Source organism: Aspergillus ruber (genome assembly GCF_000600275.1).
Source record: "Aspergillus ruber CBS 135680 unplaced genomic scaffold scaffold00003, whole genome shotgun sequence".
Taxonomy (NCBI): domain Eukaryota; kingdom Fungi; phylum Ascomycota; class Eurotiomycetes; order Eurotiales; family Aspergillaceae; genus Aspergillus; species Aspergillus ruber.
This window is the reverse complement of record NW_024467299.1, coordinates 340,506-358,982: the sequence shown is the minus strand read 5'-3', so window position 1 is coordinate 358,982 and position 18,477 is coordinate 340,506. Positions and strand designations below refer to the sequence as shown.

Sequence of the window (18,477 nt, the reverse complement as noted above, 5' to 3'; positions counted from 1 at the left end):
CCATTCAAGTCATGCATTCACTTGCCACAGTTTCAAAAGGTTATACCTACCGACTGAAACTATAGCCACCACAAGACAAATTCTGGGGCTCCGCTGCTGTTCTGGAAATGTCGCTTTGAGGGGAGATTTTAATTTTAATTTGAAGAGCAACCGGACGGACAATCTGGTGCTGTAGCATTCCTCTCGCGACTCTCATGATTTATTTGCCCTCATGTCATTTCCGCTCGCCATGGACATTATGGTACTATTTCGTTTGCGTGATGAAGTCGACTCTCAAATCCCTGTACCCGATGACAATCCATGTGTGGCAGTGCATCTTACCTTTATGACCATATGAGTTCATGCAGTGTAGCTGGCACAGGGTAACTAGCTTTATTCTTGGGAACTCTCAATCAATTGCAAAAATTCCAACCATCTCGGCTACATCTTCCGCTCGCCCATTCCATGTAACCCTTTGAGTTTTTCTAAAGAAGCGTCCAAGCATATAGTGAAAAGGACTTCACAGCCACCGAGCCCATAGCCAATAGAATCTCTCGTCAACAAGTCCTGACACTTTGATAGCCGGATAAAGTAAGATCAAGAGGGCAATGTGCGGAAGCGGTCCGGGCTTGCGTGGCTGCCAGGCCAGGGCAGACTTGGTACCGACGTTACTGATTCATAACAACGAGAGAGAAAATATGGCAACCAATAGTTGGAACTGGATGGTTCCATGATAGTAGTGTCGACAAGTACAAGAAGTGTTTTTGCTGACGTTCGGAGTGTCCGGGTGTATGCCGTGTAGTATCCGGCAATCTCCGGCGAGTATTCCTAGTTGAGTCTATGAGACAAATGACTAATATGTACTAGTTACGGATCCTGCCGTGGCTTTTATTTCCCTTATGGTTGGATATGTCCTGAATAAATTGTCAATGAGACCCTCCAAATAAGGTAAGTCGATCCGACTTCCATGCGACAAAATAAGGTTATTTTAGCGGCTTGGCACCTGTATCACAGCCAATCAACCTCGGTGTATGACATACATTTGCCGATTGGTGGTGGTAGCCGCGGCACATCAAGATCTGCCCAAACCGTCGGGAATTGAATCAGATAGAAAAGTCAGCGAGTCCACCGCACGACGGTTAGAAAGGCAGGTTCAGGAGTGTGGTAAAGCAGGGGATTCTTTAGTCATTCATTACGTGTCTGGTGTAGATGTACGCGGTTCACCATCCTCACTTGCTCACCTAAGCGATTCGGAAATGAGATCATACACCCGATAACCTGGCACGAATTATCCAATGACCTCATATGAACCCCGTGGGACCGCCAAACTGTAAAGCCCGAGGGAGAAAAATCTTTGCCTGCTGACCAGTACGGAGGACACGGAATGCATCGAGCATGAAGTGTTCATAAATAAATGCATGACGGGGTCAAGGTCAGAATAAACTTTCTACCAAAATAGTTGTCGCAGGTGATGATGCAAGATTCCCGATAACAAGGTTCTGGTGTTAGAGTATGCATATGGTTGCATCCGAGTGCGGACAGTGCCGCGATAGTCGGCATGGCTGCATATAAATGGGCTCCAAGTTCAGGATTTCTAACTCTGTTCTCTTTTATCTAACCAGCCAGAAATTAATCGCTTCAAACTGTCCATTCGTTGAACGAAAAAAGAAAAAATACGAGCAAAATGCGCTTCCTTTCCACCCTCGCCAGCCTGCTCCTCATTGGAGTCACCACCACGGTGGCCCAAGACCAATGCTCGACTTCCGTTAGCTCTAGCGACAACACTATCGTGCAGTTCGCCTGGTACCTCCAGGTCTTTATCGAGCGCTTCTATTCCTCCGTTCAAATCGACCAGAGCTTCATCTCCAGCCTCCCCGGTGGCTCTCCTTCCAGCTACTCCAACCTCCAAGGCTTGCAGCAGCAGAACCGCCTGGGCCTTTCCGCCGTCCAACAGGTCGGCTCCAAGGTGCCCGGCTTCGAGACCCCAGGCTGTGAATTCACTTTCCCCCGCGTTTCCAGCGGCATTTCATACATCCAGAACGCCGCAAAGCTTGAAGCCGACGTCTCGGGTGCCTTTATCGGCCTGGCGGCCTACACCCAGAAGCCCGAGTTGGCCTTCCTCTTCGCCCGTCTCGCGAGTGAGCACAGCGCCCATGCTGCGTGGCTGGGCGGCTACACGGGCTCCAACTCCACCGTTTTCCCGGGCAACAGCACCTCCTTGGTCCCCGCGTACACCCCCGACCACGTCCTCAAGTCTGGTAACCGCCCTGGCCAGCTGGGCCAGTACATCCACGCGTGTGCGCGTGCTCCTTCTGGTCCCGGTGGCCAGGCTGTCGTTATTGGTAACTTGGGTGCGACGCTGGTTGCGCCGTCTGCTAGTAGCTCTCTCGTTGCTGCTACTTCGAGCGCGAAGCCCAGCGGTCCTTTCGCTAGCGGTGTCTTCAGTGGCTCGCTTTCCACTCCTGCTTCTAGTACTTCTGTTCCTGGCTTCACCTCTTCCAGCGGCGCTGCTGCTTCGTCTAGCGGTGGTGGTGTCGGTGGTGCCGGTGGTGCAGGTGGTTCGTCGAGCACCCCGGCTTCTAGCTCTGCTAGCCCTTCGAGCTCCTAAGCGTGCTCCAGGGATTATGGCAAGCTCTCACGCTGCTGTCAAACATCCAGTTCTCAATGCATGCTTACATTGAAACCCTGTTTCCCGATGGGCATGGATCTGAACGAGGACATGTATACTTGATGATAATATGTAATTTGTTACTATCTGTTAATAACTCTAGTTTAATGAATGGTTTTTATTGTGTTATTTGTTATAATTAATGATTGTGGCTAAAAGCTTTACGTTGAATTCCGATATGTGAAAGCATATGATTCAATGACTTTAGAAAAGACCAGCCATCAAGTCAGTCCATCAATTTTGGTAACACAATCAGTATACAGAATTTTTAAATTGTTTATTCTTCATATTTCAGATTATCGAAACGGGTGACTAATCTATTTACTGGAGGTAGTTGGTGGTCTAAGAGACTATGCTTTCGCTTCCTTGTCCTAGACAGTGACCACTAACCGTAGAATTCTGGTCTCCGATTAAGCAACTCCCAAGAGCGTATCCACTTAGCCACAAAGCACGTATGTGTTGATGCCGGCGTTCTCAGCTCTGCCCGAAGCGGTTGGTAGGATAAGAGCAGCATCTATGGCGCATCTTCCAGTTGCTGAATGGCCGTTTTGGGAAACTGACCCTTGAATCAAGTTCAACAAGCTTCACGGGTGGGATTCGTGCCAGCAGTACATTAAAGAAAATTGATTCAACGACAGTCCAATCGAGTATACGCACAAAATCAGCCCGGAAGCATAGCCAAATACTGCTTCAAGCTTTCCCCGAGAAGATTGATAAATGGCCATTGCGTATTCTTCCGGAACAGACGAGACCATATTTTGATGACTGCTAAGGCAAGGGTCGTGGGTTCCAGGTTCGGGAGGACGTCATCGTCTTCCGTGTCCATGGAATCATATGCTTCTTGTACGATACGGCGGGTCCAGTGGAGAATACGGCTTTCGTTCTCTGTACAGAATTAAGGTTAGTACAGTCACAGATGTGAAGGTTGATGAATCATACCACTCAAGTTTTGTCCATTTCCTGGCTCTGCTAGAGAAAATAGCCATTTACTCAGTAGAATCGCGCATTCGAAACCAGCAATCGAGTGTCGGACACTCCAGAAGAAAGCCTGGCTGCGGGCGACATGGTCTATACCAAGCCGCACGGGTATGCTCAATGCATGAGCTGAGTAGATAAGTGCGGGTGTTAGACGGTAGTTTCGTCCAGGGCGCGGAGACCTGTGTAACGTCGCAGCAATCAGATACGGGTCTCTTGTTTCTAACTGTCGATATGGACCTAGGTTAAGAGAAAGTCGGACGTAGGCCATGCCCAGTAGTGCACTCGATGTGAATGGAATGGGGCCGTTTTCGTTGTGAGGGTCAAGGCTTGACTCTGGGGCTTGCTGCCATGCTGATGTCCATGCACGGAGTGCTCTCCTAAGAGGTCTTAGCATCTACCAACTGAGTAAATAGGGGAAACTTACTCGAGTCTATTCAATTCTTCCGTTGGCAGTGATGAAGCCTGATTCCCCGTTGGAAGAGAAAGCTCGCTGACAAGGTGGATTCTTTGAAGAAGACCATGAAGAAGAATATAATTACCCAACGGCGTAGGGATCGGGTCAGGAACGATGGTTGTTCGTGATGGCTGTAGAAGAATAGCGAGCGCTTCCTGAAAGAACAGTGGTGGAGAACTAGGTTCTTTCTGAGTAGCCTCCCATTCGCTTGCAGTGGTTGCCTTCCACTCTTTAGTAGCACACGGCAGGCGTAGGTGAATCTCACTACTCCGAAGCGTTGGATAGACGTTGTATGCTATGCTGTGTATATGAACGAAGCAGAAGGATATGATCCTCGTCCTTCGGATGGATTCCTCTTCCGCCCACTCGTGCCACTGCAAAGGGGTATGTCTTGGAACAACAGTCACATTTTCTGCTAATCCAAAGTCGCGGAGGCTTCGTACAAGCATACTTTGTAAGCTAAAAGCTTCCTGTATGAGCTCCTGCTTTGGCTCCCATGAGGCATACGCCATGAGAACAAGCAATGTTCGGATGCTTTCGATCTGCCTCCACGCACTGGCTCCTACTGCGGCCTCTGGCGGTAGGATGCCTTCGGGACTGTGAAATGAGTGTGAAATCGGAGCCTGTACGGTGATATTGCTGTATCCTGTAAGAGGAACGTGTGGCTCTCGGGACATTCTCTCGAGCAAGACAGTGCGTCCAGTGTAGAATAGTCTTTCAGCATTGCGGTGTTCCTGTCGATACTGGGCTCCAACAGTACATATCCCCAAGATCAACTCAGGAGCATGGTCATTGATCCGCAGTGTTGAAGCATGCATGAACGGAAGATGTGTGTGAAACCCTTGAAAAAAGGATGACAGGTATCTCGATAATGTATGCCTGGACGGTAGGACGAAATCCGGAATGACGTTCCGGAACTCTTCCAACGAGAACGCGAGGCGTTGTCTTTGTTCTTCGGTCACTTTCAATGGCGAGAAATTTCTGGATTCTTGGGGAGGTTCTACAAATTATTAGATGCCGCACATTCTCCACTGGAAAGTATCCAACATACCATAATCGGAAATTGACCCCAAGCTCTGATCTCCCGGGGGCACTGATGGCAACCAGGACCTAAACGGAGAATCACCGCGCGATACTTTACGAGAAGAACTTGGCTGCTCACGAATGGCAGCATCATTGAGAACAGCGCTGTGGATCGGTGGGGTTATGTCCGTCGTCGTCGGAAGCCACTCTGCCGGCAACCCAATCGAGTCCAAGAAGTGCGTAAACTCTTGAAAATGATTGAGCTCCTCTGGGAAGTACGGCATTGGTTGCGCAGGCGGTGGAGGACCCCGATAGCCACCGGGAAGAAGCAACTGCGCGGCTTCTAGAATCTCCGCATCATGCGTGACCGCAGGTTGTGCACCCAACGCTGCATGAGTAGCATCCGGGTTCATAATTGGCTGACTCTGCGGTATGTACGTCCCATGCTGCGATGGTCCCGGCCATTGTGCGACCGCCGGAGATGTGACAGGAATCGGCACGTTCGCTCTGGGCGCTGGCGGTGCGTCATACGAGGGCCGTTGCTGGATGACGGGGTTCTCTTCGTGATCTGCCTGTGAATTGGGTGAGATAAGACCGCCTGTATTCGGAGGGTTGTTCTCCTCATGCGCAATCCGAGTATGCCGTTTCAGCAAATCCCGCCGCGTGAATGCAGCACCGCAGAAACAAGTAAACGGCTTTTCCTTGGTATCTAGGATCAATCAGCCAAGGCATCCACTAGGGCACATAATGCAGCATACGAGTGCGAACGTGACGCTCCAGATGCTCTGTCCTCCGAAAGGAGCGACCGCAGTGCACGCAAACACGAGGTTTTGCTCCGACGCTGGAGCGGCGAGCCCCGCGGGGACTATGGGAAGACTGCGGCAGCATCAAGGCATTGGAGAGCGCCAATATAAGTGTATAACACCAGAGAAATTGCTTTTTCCCCCACTCTTTGGAGATGGCCGTTGAACAAGAGGGAATATGTGGGAGAAAGTGGAAGCACTCCAACCGGTCGGGGCCGAAGACGGAATAGTGCCATTTATTAGGGGCTGGTCACTCGCCCCACCGTCTCCAACAACGGACTGATGATGTTATCGATCGAGATAACTAGTTATACTAATTGTTCGAGAATCCGCCAAAGTTCGCGGGTTCTCTGATTAGGTTGCGGATCGGACTGAGATACGACGTTACGAAATGTCAAATACTCTGTTTCCTGGTGTTGCTGTCGTGACGGGAGCTGGAGGGACAGGTCTGTATACTTCTATGCAACACGTAGAGCTCTGCTGAATATGACTAGGAATCGGTGCAGCCACGGTCAAAGCATTCGCTGCTGCCGGATGCAAGCAGATTGCTATCACTGATATCAATGAAGTTTCATTAGAACAAACTCGGGACGCAATCGCCTCCGCCTATCCCGAAACCCAGCTGCTGATAAGGCCTGGGAACATCGCGGATGAGACATTTGTCGAGTCTTATATGCAAGAAGTCATAGACGCATTCAAACGCATCGATTATGCCGTCAACTGTGCCGGAGTCCTAGGAGGAGGCCAACGCTCCACAGAATCAACATCCGAATCCTTCGACCGCATCAACGGCGTCAACTACAAAGGCTGCTGGCTTTGCTCTCGAGCAGAACTAAAACACATGCTTAAGCAAGATCCATTACCCAGCCATGATCCAGATCGTGGACCTCAACGCGGATCCATTGTCAACGTCGCAAGTCAGCTCGGAATAGTCGGACGTCCGGAGGCTTGTAAGTCATCATTCGCCCCCTCAATATATCTTACTGCATCCGGATCTCTAAACTCTGTTTGCTTCCCCTCAGCTGCGTACTGTGGTTCCAAGGCTGCCGTGATTGGCATGACCCGCTCGGATGCGATCGATTATTCCAAGGACGGAATAAGAGTTAACTGTGTCTGTCCGGGTCTTGTTGAGACTCCCATGACTGTACAGTCTGAGGAGTTGCGCGAGAGATTCAGACCGGCTGTAGAAATCGCTCCGATGAAGAGGATGGGAAAGCCGGCTGAAATTGCTGATTCTATTCTATTTCTCTGCTCTACGCAGGCGTCGTTTGTTCAAGGTCATGCCCTTGTTGTGGATGGAGGGTATGTCATCAATTAGTCTTCCTTTGATGGGGTATATCTTTGCCTAGAACCATATACACATATACACTTCGTTCTCGAAATTTTACTATTAGTCCTGCTCGTTCGACGCCATCTCTTTCCAATTGAAATGAGTTTCCCACGAATGACCAGCCCTCAGGACCTTCGATTCTTGCCACAACCCTCCAACAATTTCCATCCCCACGGGTAAGAGTACCTTTTCATCGTCCTTAGCCGGGCAAATCCCACTGGAATAGACATTGCAGGATGGCCAGTGAGATTAAAGACCGCCGTGTTTATCGTAAGCCCCATACTAGGCTTAATCGACTCCATGGGAAAGCCACGCGTACCATGTTTCGGCGCAACAATAGGCGTTGTAGGCATGACCACAACATCATACTTCTCAAAAATCTCTTCGTACAAGTCGCGAAGTTTCCGGCCGATGTTGTTTGCCTTGGCATAAAGTTCCGGGAATCGAGACATAAGATAAAGGCCGTTGATCATCACGTTCTGGGTCGTTGGGAACGCTCGTTGAAAACTTTCTATCGTCCAGGGGAGTCTTTTGCGCTCCATTTCTGTCAAACCAAGGCCTCTTCTTCCATGCGCTTGTCCGAGGAGATTCATTGAGCCTGCAACTCTGGACTGAATGGTCCAGACGGCGGGTCCGTTCAAGTGATCGGGGAGCGAAATATCTTCGACAGTCGCTCCTAGGTCTTCAAATTTGCGTGCGGCACCCATTACAGTCGACCTGACTGTAGGGTCCACGATACTGTGCCCAAATCCCTCTATCAAAATCCCGACTTTGAACCCTTCGAGTTTTGTGGGTGCTGCTTGAAGAGTAGCAGCATAAGTGGCGGAGCCATGCTTTGGACTTCCCAATGACCTATCATCAATACCATCATAACCGCTGATCGCATCTAGGCAGAGTGCAATATCCAGAACTGTTCTGGCGAGCGGTCCTGCGTGGTCGTCCATAGCATCACCACTCGCAATCCCGCTATATGGTACTAAGCCGAAGGTGGGCTTGAGTCCAACGCCTAGTATACCATTAGTAATCTTATCACTGGCTCTTGGTAGCAGGTCACATACATCCACTCAGCGCTGAAGGTACTCTGATACTCCCCGCCTGGTCACCACCAATGGTGATATCCACTAACCCAGCGGCAACCAAAGCCGCACCACCAGAGGTACTTCCACCAGCAGAATACCCAGCAGCATATGGATTGTCCACAATGCCCTGCGCACTCGTAAATGACGATGTCGAATGGCACAAGTTCTCACACGCCGTGGTGCCCACGATATCAGCGCCTGCATCGAGCACCCGCGTCACAACAGTTGCGTCTGTGTTCGGCGTCCAGGATGAAATCACATCGCTCCCTTGGAATTGGGGCACCCCAGCAACTGCAATCACATCTTTCAGGCTGACGGTTTTACCCGTGAGAGATCCTCCCTCTGGGGTTCCCTTGATTAGGAACTTGTGTACCCACGCGTTTCCTAGCGCCTGCTCTTCTTCCGATGGACGTCGCATATTCTGGCGTGGATACCTATCGAAGTCTGGTTTTGGCTGGTAATCTGGCATATCCGCGACCGTCTCTGCGCAGTCGTGCACTGCTGCCAGGAGCATCTGGAAGTCATCTTCCTCGCTGGGGTCAATTGAGATGCCCACTTTCTCTAGAAGTTCGTGCGCATCGGTTTTCTTCACCGGGTTATCCCTAAATCGACATTTCTATCAGTCGATAGTTCAATTCTAGATTCCCATATGATGTCACTTGCGGTGATATGGAAGTAAACAAGACAGACATGGCGGCCCGCTTTGAAGGTGTTGAACTCGGCCGGTAATCCAACTTTTTATCATTTCCCCATATTCCCGAGAGACCAAAGGATAATTTATACAATCTTCGATTCCATTTCTTTTATATAAGAGAAACCTGGCAACGGTAACATCCGGTTCTCCATCGGGCTCTGCTCGGCCGTTCTCCAATTACCATGATTATCTGTTGGGGTAATGGGAACTCCATAAATGCCAACAATGGGGTTATTGTTATTCCTTTCCATATTGGTCAGTTTGTCATAATCCTGATATCGGGGATTGGATAAGATGGACTATAATGTTGTTGTAGATAAGAGCTCATGATAACCGAATCAGTAGATGAGGGGTCATCGCGCGGATTCCCCCACCTTCGACACTGACTTAAAAGTCAACCGATAGTTTCCTTCTTTCAATTCTTCAATATACAGACTGTTTTGGACAAGTCACGGCTCACTCAAATCACAAATTGCTCAATAATGGGAAAGAAGCGCGTTCTTGTCACATACGGCGTTGACGTTGATGCCGTTGCGGGATGGCTGGGCTCGTACGGTGGTGAAGACTCGACCAGTGATATTAGTCGCGGTATGCACTTCAGTTTCTCCCTTATTTAGCGAAGGGATGCAATGTTCTAACATCATATCCGTCCACCAACAGGCGTCTGGGCAGCCACCGTGGGAACCCAGCGAGTACTCAAGTTCTTTGACAAGTACGACATCAAAGCGACCTGGTTCATCCCAGGACACTCGTTGGAGACTTTCCCCAAGGAAATGGCCGCTGTTCGCGACGCAGGACACGAAATTGGACTTCACGGATACTCCCACGAGAACCCCAAGGACATGACAATCGAGCAGCAACGGGACGTCCTTGATAAGACATACAAGATGTTGACTGAGTTTGTGGGCAAGCCGCCGCGAGGCAGTGTTGCGCCATGGTAGACCTTATTTCCCAATCATACGAATGTTGGTATTGTGCTGACATGGATACAGGTGGGAAACAAGCAAAGAAGGCGCCCAACTCCTCCTCGACTACGGCATCGAATACGACCACAGCATGTCTCACGAGGACTGCCAGCCCTACTACCTGCGCACGGGCGACACATGGACCAAAATTGACTATAGCAAAACGGCACACGAGTGGATGAAGCCCATGGTCAATGGCGAAGAGACAGGTCTCGTGGAGATCCCGGCGAACTGGTACATTGACGATCTGCCGCCGATGATGTTCATCAAGGGTTCGTCGAATAGTCATGGGTTTATGAATGCGAGAGATATTGAGGATATTTGGAGGGATCATTTTGATTATTTCTATCGGGAGTATGATGAGTTTATCTTTCCGATTACGATTCATCCGGACGTTAGTGGGAGACCACATGTGGTTTTGATGCATGAGAGGTATGTTTCTTCGAGTATGTTATCATTGATCTTGATCTGACATGGCTAGGCTCATTGAGCACTTTAAAAAGCACGATGGTGTAGAGTTCGTCACCATGGAGCAGCTGTCGGATGATTTCAAGAAACGAGTTGCTCCCGCCGCGGGAGCGGTCCTGCCAGCGAAACCAGGCGCAGTCCTAGAAAAGAGCTAGCTTAGTCTATCATATAGTATTGGGCTATGTTCCGGACATGATTGAATGTTTATCATATTTTCTGATAATTCTCGGCTGAACTGCTCGGCATAGTTATACCTACTCCAACGAACATTACCCCAATTGCTCCGAATCTCGACTCCAACGGGTTGCCCCGCGTTTTTGTAGTGATTTGTGGAGGTACCCTGATTGCTGCTCCATTCATGCCGATGGATCCGGTTGAATGAATATGAATATAGCAAGTCTCAAGCGCTTTACTCTGGAGTATTAGTAGCAGGAGAATACTATCACATGGAGATAGAATCCAAGCTTATAACTCGCGCTGCATCCACTGCGGAAACTAGCTGCATTGGGCTAGATTAAGGGTCTCTACCCCTGTACAGTATACGCACATAGTTGATACAAATAGCGACAAAGATTCAAAAGGCCGTTTGATAAGGAAAGAGTAGGTGTCTATGACTATGCACATCACTAACATATATTTGCCGCTTTTGGGTATCGGATCTACCTTCCCCGGACCAGACTAACGGAATCAAGCCGTCCCGACCGGTAATTCGAAATCCGATGATGTACTCATATATATATCTCTAGTAGCTTAGTACAACTACTAGTCTTGGTCAAATACTTTTATTACTTGCACTATGGTCACACTTTCACAAGTCCATTTATCCAACGACACCATCGCAGCATCACTACCCAATCTGGTTGCTGTCTTTGTCGGCGCAACAAGCGGCATTGGTGAAGCTGCCTTGAAGGAATTTGTCAGAAAATCAAAGAACTCAAAATGTTATCTTGTTGGAAGATCAGAGCAAGCTGCAACTCGCATCATCGAAGAGTGTAAATCATTAAACCCCGATGTTTGTATCGTTTTCATTCAGGAAGATGTCAGTCTAGTTAGCGGGGCTGATAGGTTATGTGAAAAAATCAAGAGCTTGGAAGATACCGTCAACGTCCTCTTTTTATCAGCTGGGGCTGCTATATTTGACCGTAGAAGTATGTTTTTGCCATCAGCTATCCTTTGATCACTGACCTTCTGGCTGATTTTGTCTTGTCAACTTTAGAAACATCCGAAGGACTACATGCCCTCACGGCACTAGCCTTCTATACACGCCTGCGCATTACCCAACTCCTCCTCCCCCTTCTCAACCGCTCCCGCTCTACAGGTCATCTCTCTCGGGTGATAAACATCGCCGGCGGAACCAAAGAAGGGACTCTCTACCCCTCCGATATGCAAGCCCTGACCACACCTCTGTATGCAATCCGCGGCCATCTAACCACTCTGATCACTCTCGGCCATGAAGCCCTCTCTGCCAGAGCACCAGGCGTGAGTTTCTTACAGATATCCCCTGGTGCAGTACAGACGGCTCTTTTTGACCACGTGCCAGGTCCAGTGGGGCTTGTGATGCGGTGCTTTATTGCATTGGCTGGGAGATGGATTCTGGTACCGGTTCAGGAGAGTGGGGAGAGGAATGTTTTTCACGCGACTAGTGGTGCATTTCCCGGTCGAGATGATGGGGGCGAGAGGGATGGGATTGAGTTGGCGGAGGGTTTGAGTGTTGCTAAGGGTGTGGATGGGAAGCCTGGGAGTGGGGTGTATTCGCTCGATTATGATGGAACAGAGGCTGGACAGGATGTTGTAGATCTGCTGGAAGGGTATCGGAAGGAAGGGATGATCGAGAGGGTGTGGGATCATGCACAAGCTGAGTTTGAGAGGATAACAGCTGAGCAAGACATATAGTACTGCTGCTCGGGGGGAGGGGGGAGTGAGACCGGAAAAGGCACCCACTTCGTCCAATTTTTTTTGGGTTCTCGGTGGCACCGCGGCCCCGCAAAGCTTCATCTAAAATCAATAGTGGTTGATAACTGTACAATACCAGTGGTTATTCTTATGCCAATAAAGATACATAAATATATGGTCGACAGTCTGAGAACAATAAATGCAACACAGGTAGATGAGGGTAGAATATTTGGCAACAGCCTATAACACGGACAAATCCCGTTACAATCTTTCGTGCACGATCTCAGTCCAAAAGACTCCATTGTGGCGTTGAGTTTGATCCTCGCATCTCGTGCTCACCAACCCCATTTTCGTGAGGTTTAACATTCTCTTTGTTGTCAGACTTTAAGTAATTCATGGTCTCAGGTGTGTTATCCCCAAGCAAGTCTCCAATAGCGACTTTACAGGCCTTCTGCTTCTTGCTCCGCTGCTTTGTAGATGCTTTCGCAAGAATCGTATCATGTTCCTGGGCTCCACCATTTGCGTAGGCGTGGTATTCGCTAACCAGTCTCTGACGCCTAAGCTCTTCCTCCGATACCTTTGGTTTGACAACGGGTACAAGAGCTGGCTGGGGAGTAGGCTCAGGAACAGGCTTAGAAATCAAGTTTCCTTCCATTATCGCGGCGGCGGCGGCGGCGTCAACGGCCATCTTACATGAGCAAACGCAAATGTGAGTGTTCGAGCAAGCCTTGTCACAGATGTGTCCGCAGCACATGATCTTGTCGCAAATTCGCTTGCAAAGGACTTCGTTGTGGGAGAAGCTAATGGCATACAGGTATTAGCATATGGGCAATCGGTATATCGAGATGTCTCACCTGTGGCATTTTAGGGTACATTTGTGTCCGCAAGGCAGGGTTCCGTTGCAGCTCCAATCGCAGCCACCGTTTCTCTTTTCCCAGTCAGAAGGCTCTGTCGTCGGTTAGTAAGCTCCTCAAAGAATCACAATACAGGAACAGCCGCACCTGATATGAGCATCTTCCTGCCGTGAGTCGAGCATTTCAAGGGCAAGGCGGACCCGATACGACGAGATTCACCTTCATCCTCGCCCATAATGGAAATTACTCGAAACCAGAGATCGCTCACAGATTTAAGCGCATGCACGTTTCCAAAGATGTAGAATCCTTGTTTCGCGCGCGAAAGTGCCACACAGACTCTGTTTTCCGTCGCAAGAAAACCAATTTTCTTTTCACCACTTCTTACAAGAGACAAAATCACAACATCATTCTCCTCACCCTGGTACGAATCAACTGTGGCAACTTTTATGTAGCATCCCTGGAGATCACGATGACCTCTCAACAATCTTAGCAGTCTCTTCCTCTGGCCGTTGTAGAATGTCAGCACTGTGATATTATTGGGCGAGACACCATTGAGTACGAGATGGACGAAGAAGCCTGCCACCATCTGCGCCTCCATCTCGTTGAACTTCGATGATAGACTATCGCTGTTCTCCGGCCAGTTATGATTGAAAAAGAATAACCTGCAATTCTCCATACCAGGGACCTCGGGTCGTTCCTCCACTGATGGGTGGTCCTGTAACTCGCCATAGATAGGTCCCAGCAAGCGACGTATCTCTGGTGCCATTCGTCTCTGTCGTCTGAGAGTCACGTATTTCATTTCATTTTGAACGAGTCGCTCAAACATCGACACATCAAGATAGAAAGGCTCTCCTCCAAGGTCTTGAACAGAGCAATGCCCCCTCAACTGCTTATGGTCGCCGACAAGGACCAGCTGCTGAAGGGAGTTGAAGCAAGAAACAGAAATTGGCGCTTCAATGGCTTCGGCAGCTTCTTCTATCAACACAGTCCTGGGGTTCAAACTCGACAAGAGCGCTCGGTACTTGCTCAAGCCGGTTGCTGTCATTCCAATAACCTTGGCGTTTCGAAGAATCGTATAGTCTCTTTCCCACTTTCCGATCTGCAAATCTTCACAATTGGCGTTGTACAGTGCCAGTAGAGTGCGAAACTTGGACAAGATCTTTTCTTTGGTAAGTTTTCGGAGGGCGTTGTAAACAGCACCTCGTGCTTTAGGCGGAATCTTCCACATATCAAAGCATTTGAGATAGTCGAGGGCCGCCGCTTCAGAGATGGAGCCAACACCACGTCCACGGAACCCATCGTGAATAGCCGTGTATTGGCCTCTAAGACCATCATATTCATCTCCATCAAGCCCCTGTTCTGCCTCCAATTCTTTCAGTTGCTCGTACTCGAGATCCACCTCATCCTCAGAAAATCCAAAGCTTTCTTTCATATACTTGACATGGAATTCCTTTCCTTCATCTCCAATCCAAGCAACTATCGGATCGACATCTTCATCCTCCGACCCAGGACGAACCCACCCACTGGCACCTTGCTCAAGTGATTCATATTGTTCCCGAGTCAAAGTCTCATGCTTTAGGAAAAGAGACGATGGTAGTGGTGAAGAGCCATCCTCCTGTGTAAACGGTTGCAAAAGCTCGGAGATAATCGCGATGAAATTCTGATACCTTTTCCTAGCCGATCCAAAAACGCTTCCCTGGATGGTAACAGCAGGCTCCCTCTGTCTGACAGCAAAAAGAGTTCGCTTTTTTATTTCGGGATCACCGCTTCTCGCTCCCAAACGGATGTAGTTCGTCTCGAAACTTGAAATGTGGGTCAGAAGCTGGTCCAACGCATGATTTGTTTGGGCTGCAATAAATATAGGCGGATCCCCTTCCTTCATGTTCGACAACAAAATTCTCAGGGCGACGACCGAGACAAATGTTTTTCCAGTTCCTGGGGGGCCTTGAATTATCGACAGTTTCTTCGTGAGGATTTGTTCAAGGGCTGCCCACTGTGTTGCATCTAGGTCGCCGGTTGGGGACCTGGGCCAGGCCTCGAGGATATCTACTTTGCCCTCTTCCTCGGATCTAGCGAGACCTGGATGTAGGTCGAGAATAGGGCGTTCTTCGATGTACTCCGGGGGCTCAAAGTTTCGCTCCAAGGAGCATATATACTTTGCTAGAGGGAAGCTAATTCACATTAAAAACGTACTAGAAAACGTTGGCACGGGAGCACTAACCTTTCCTTGCGCATCTTCTGGAGAGCCATCATAGTATGCCTTAGTGATTCATAGTAGCCAGTTTTTGCCTCCACCATAATCCACTCCTGATGAGGGTCGAAGTCGGCTTGTTCAGGTCTGGCAAAGAAAATATCGACCTCGGGTGGCTGTTGCTTGACTCCCTCTACAGGCCTGGCAGCCACGACACCAACAACACATTCACTTCGAAAACAGTTATTGGCTGGAGAAAGTGCAACGATGGTTCCGGAGATCAAACGCTTTGAGTATTCCCAGACGATAGTTTTGCCGGCGCGATGAGTCGAGAATCGAACGCGGAAAGCCAGGCCTCTCTGCGAAAAAGTAACCCCAGTGATATGGACCTATGGTTGTATTTCAGTTAGATGTGAGCTAGGTATGCTGGTCAGGAGCTAATAACCTTCTCGTAGATAGATACCGCGGGGGTATCCTTCATTTGAGGATCATCTCTCACATAGGCTACCGCATCTCTCAGGGGAGCAACAGCATCTTCTCGTAAAAGCTCGTAATGGGCTCTAAGGTAAGAGTCCTTAGATGGCCACGGCCCACTGATGTGGTTTGGCATGAGCTCGACGCAATCCTCGTCATCCTCTAGCAAGTCAGTTCCGAGGATCTCGTCCGAGGATGGGAGCTCTGGCTTCATGGTCCATGCTTCACCCTCGGTAGCATCATCCTCTCTAGCCTGAGTACAGTAGTTCTTTATGTCCGGGTTGGCCTGAACGGTGTTTCCCATGTGAAGGTTCATCAGCCGTACCTGAACCTCTGGGATAAACGACAACGACTGCTCGAGTTCTTCTGACGACTCCATCCTTGGGGTTGACGAAACTATATGAGAGCTTTAGACAGAAATAAAAATGAAGAGCTGAGAAGTCATGGGATGACAATGGAGAGGACGAAGAGAGACACAGAGAGAGAAGCTGTGGGAACGTGGGAGTTGGGGGTTGTCGGGACTGTCGTCATTCAATTGGGATGAAGCAGTTCTTAAGCAAGAAAAATCTCAAAAGATATCACTGGTACTTTTATTCTTTGTCCTCAATCAGAGCAAACAAGACGCAAATTATTTGTCCAATTCACTGATTGCATGTCCTTCGTTTGCTTGTAGCGTTGATTATACATCCAAGGCATGGTTGGTAACAATGTACAGGTACCAGCTATGGAGAGCATACAAAACATTCTCTCTGATACGACTGACGGTTATTTACGTCTAAAAATAATCCTAGTAATAATGTTGATGGTAGTATTGCTGCTTCGCGTTGCAATCGGCTCCCGGATCATAGGGTGAGCCAGTCACCCCGCCGCCCTAAGCGGCCCACTGAGCGACCTTGAGCTATTCACTGAGCAACCTGATTGCTCACCCCGTTGCTTTCCCTGACAAACCCCTTCAATCCTCGTCTTGTTCTCTGGCCCTTCGCCTGCTCCGATGGTGAGTGCGCTGCCTACTAGTGTCCCTGGGAGTCCAGTTTGAGATGACATATTCCCACATCGCTACAGTGGCTCGCTTTACTCTTCGAACTTTCTGTAAGTTATGTCGATTCAACTCCTTTTAACTACCCCCTGTGGGTGACAAAAGCTAGCTGTTCCATTCATAATGAAAAGAAGAGGGACATGCGTTCGTGGTCCATCAGCGATTGCCCCTTATGCTGGGGTTTTCCTCTTGAAACACTACGAGGCAATTCTTCCGTCTCTAGAACTGCGTGGGGATAAAATTTCCCTGTTTGGGTGGCCTCTGCTTTACAGGATGGATCGAAATCAGTTTCACCACTTATTCACTGACATTCATTTCCTAGCCCTACTTTGAAAAACTTGCCAATCCTTACTCAATTTTGCATTTTTCTGGTCCCCTTAATTCCCTGAATAGTATTGTATTGAAATACACGTAGTCGGTATCGTACATGACTTTGATGTGAATGCTTTTTTCCGCTTATTCGGTCGACTATTTCGGTTAACCACTCTACTGAATACCACAACCCTTACATTCCCCCACAGAAATATTGCTGATGTTTTGGAATACTTGTTTGTCGACTGGAAGTCAAGGGTTTATAACGCCCGTGACAAACTGATCGCCTTCCTTGGTTTCAATTAGCTGTCCAGTCCGCAGCCGACGAACCTCAGAGCGAAGATTTTCGAGGAACATTCGGGAGTGGTATATTTCACTAGCCTGTCCTTGAATCTCACAAGCAATGCAACCTAGCGTCACTTGATCATCCTCCAGCACCTCCTTTACCTTGTTCATTTCCTCGACCACGTTTGAGATATCGTTCTCTTTGGCATGGAGAGGGAAACAAGTCTTGGTCAAAACCCCAGTCAATCATTTGGCTCGATATTAGGGGGTCGATATCCCCCACATCAAAACCCAGCAGTCTACACCAACTATCGCATAATTTGAATGAAACTCATTCATGTTAGCTTGATTTTGGCTATTTTGTTCCATGACGAATCTGGAGGGTAATTTGATTGATAATTCCAAAGGACCGAGCGTATAGAGCGCAGGATACTCCGTAGGACACCTGCTGTCATCAGTATTATTACCCGAGGCAAAGGATGGTATGTCCTGTCATTATTACTCTTTTTGAGAGAGAAAAAAGCGGCGCTTACCGAAGCCCTTAAGCAAGACTAGCGTCGATATCATTGTAATTGGTTTGGAGAATCTTAACTTTGACATAATCTTTGAAGTTTGGCTCCGAATCCGAATCTGTCGTCTCCAGGCCAACCCAAAAGATAAGCCCAACCAGCAGAGATAATGATAAGTCCCCAATATTTTCAAGTAAGAGTTGTATCGTGTAGACCATGTTGAAGAATGGTGACTTAAAGGAAATTTATCTATCAATAAACTCTGTGTACCGCGGATATTCGACAATGATGGTGACGGGCTACTCCAATTCCGGGATAAGAGCTTTTGGTGTGAAAGTTCGGTACTTTCACCACGGCAGCCGTCGCTCCTAGGTCCTATAACGGACCAGCCAAAGCCAATCAATTATTATACTCATTATAATCATGCCGGGGTTGTTCCGCACTCCGCAAATACAGTTCCAAGGGATTGTCAAACTATAAAC

General features: G+C 48.7%; 7 protein-coding genes across 7 annotated transcripts; 4 read left to right on the top strand and 3 right to left on the bottom strand.

Moving 5' to 3' along the window:
- Positions 1-1,647: 1,647 nt before the first annotated feature.
- Positions 1,648-2,894, top strand: EURHEDRAFT_528364 (uncharacterized protein; the record flags this gene model as incomplete). The annotated part of the gene is made up of 2 exons (XM_040787056.1): positions 1,648-2,416; positions 2,856-2,894. Exons 1-2 carry the CDS (start codon positions 1,664-1,666, stop codon positions 2,892-2,894), a joined length of 792 nt encoding a protein of 263 aa, XP_040642117.1. The 5' UTR covers positions 1,648-1,663.
- Positions 2,895-2,904: 10 nt separating this feature from the next.
- On the bottom strand, positions 2,905-6,086 carry EURHEDRAFT_383582 (C2H2 type zinc finger domain protein). Its single transcript, XM_040779580.1, has 5 exons — positions 5,861-6,086; positions 5,131-5,811; positions 4,050-5,079; positions 3,587-4,002; positions 2,905-3,532 (listed from the first exon to the last, which is right to left on the bottom strand). Exons 1-5 carry the CDS (start codon positions 5,988-5,990, stop codon positions 3,309-3,311), a joined length of 2,481 nt encoding a protein of 826 aa, XP_040642116.1. The 5' UTR covers positions 5,991-6,086; the 3' UTR covers positions 2,905-3,308.
- A 210-nt stretch (positions 6,087-6,296) lies between these two features.
- EURHEDRAFT_520562 (SDR family NAD(P)-dependent oxidoreductase) lies at positions 6,297-7,706 on the top strand (the record flags this gene model as incomplete). Its single annotated transcript, XM_040786825.1, has 2 exons — positions 6,297-6,351; positions 6,400-7,706. 2 exons carry the CDS (start codon positions 6,297-6,299, stop codon positions 7,221-7,223), a joined length of 879 nt encoding a protein of 292 aa, XP_040642115.1. The 3' UTR covers positions 7,224-7,706.
- EURHEDRAFT_512670 (putative amidase) lies at positions 7,296-9,006 on the bottom strand (the record flags this gene model as incomplete). The annotated part of the gene is made up of 4 exons (XM_040786089.1): positions 7,296-7,433; positions 7,454-8,241; positions 8,294-8,916; positions 8,978-9,006. The coding sequence occupies 4 exons, from the start codon at positions 9,004-9,006 to the stop codon at positions 7,296-7,298; spliced, it is 1,578 nt and encodes a 525-aa protein (XP_040642114.1).
- Positions 9,007-9,305: 299 nt separating this feature from the next.
- On the top strand, positions 9,306-10,918 carry EURHEDRAFT_408767 (polysaccharide deacetylase family protein). Its single transcript, XM_040780910.1, has 4 exons — positions 9,306-9,596; positions 9,669-9,945; positions 10,001-10,405; positions 10,455-10,918. The coding sequence occupies exons 1-4, from the start codon at positions 9,491-9,493 to the stop codon at positions 10,594-10,596; spliced, it is 930 nt and encodes a 309-aa protein (XP_040642113.1). The 5' UTR covers positions 9,306-9,490; the 3' UTR covers positions 10,597-10,918.
- A 319-nt stretch (positions 10,919-11,237) lies between these two features.
- Positions 11,238-12,476, top strand: EURHEDRAFT_471369 (uncharacterized protein; the record flags this gene model as incomplete). Its single annotated transcript, XM_040785330.1, has 2 exons — positions 11,238-11,589; positions 11,658-12,476. The coding sequence occupies 2 exons, from the start codon at positions 11,238-11,240 to the stop codon at positions 12,332-12,334; spliced, it is 1,029 nt and encodes a 342-aa protein (XP_040642112.1). The 3' UTR covers positions 12,335-12,476.
- Positions 12,477-12,617: 141 nt separating this feature from the next.
- EURHEDRAFT_448043 (putative DEAD box helicase involved in nonsense mediated decay) lies at positions 12,618-16,157 on the bottom strand (the record flags this gene model as incomplete). Its single annotated transcript, XM_040783714.1, has 5 exons — positions 12,618-13,134; positions 13,189-13,282; positions 13,336-15,359; positions 15,410-15,768; positions 15,825-16,157. The coding sequence occupies 5 exons, from the start codon at positions 16,155-16,157 to the stop codon at positions 12,618-12,620; spliced, it is 3,327 nt and encodes a 1,108-aa protein (XP_040642111.1).
- Positions 16,158-18,477: the final 2,320 nt, after the last annotated feature.

Coding starts and splice junctions, on each gene's coding strand:
- EURHEDRAFT_408767 (XM_040780910.1), top strand. CDS start 9,491: ATGGGAAAGAAGCGCGTTCTTGTCACATACGGCGTTGACGTTGATGCC. Junction 9,946..10,000: donor CGAGGCAGTGTTGCGCCATG/GTAGACCTTATT, acceptor ACATGGATACAG/GTGGGAAACAAGCAAAGAAG. Junction 10,406..10,454: donor GTGGTTTTGATGCATGAGAG/GTATGTTTCTTC, acceptor TGACATGGCTAG/GCTCATTGAGCACTTTAAAA.
- EURHEDRAFT_383582 (XM_040779580.1), bottom strand. CDS start 5,990: ATGCTGCCGCAGTCTTCCCATAGTCCCCGCGGGGCTCGCCGCTCCAGC. Junction 5,812..5,860: donor GGAGCGTCACGTTCGCACTC/GTATGCTGCATT, acceptor GATTGATCCTAG/ATACCAAGGAAAAGCCGTTT. Junction 3,533..3,586: donor AAATGGACAAAACTTGAGTG/GTATGATTCATC, acceptor AATTCTGTACAG/AGAACGAAAGCCGTATTCTC.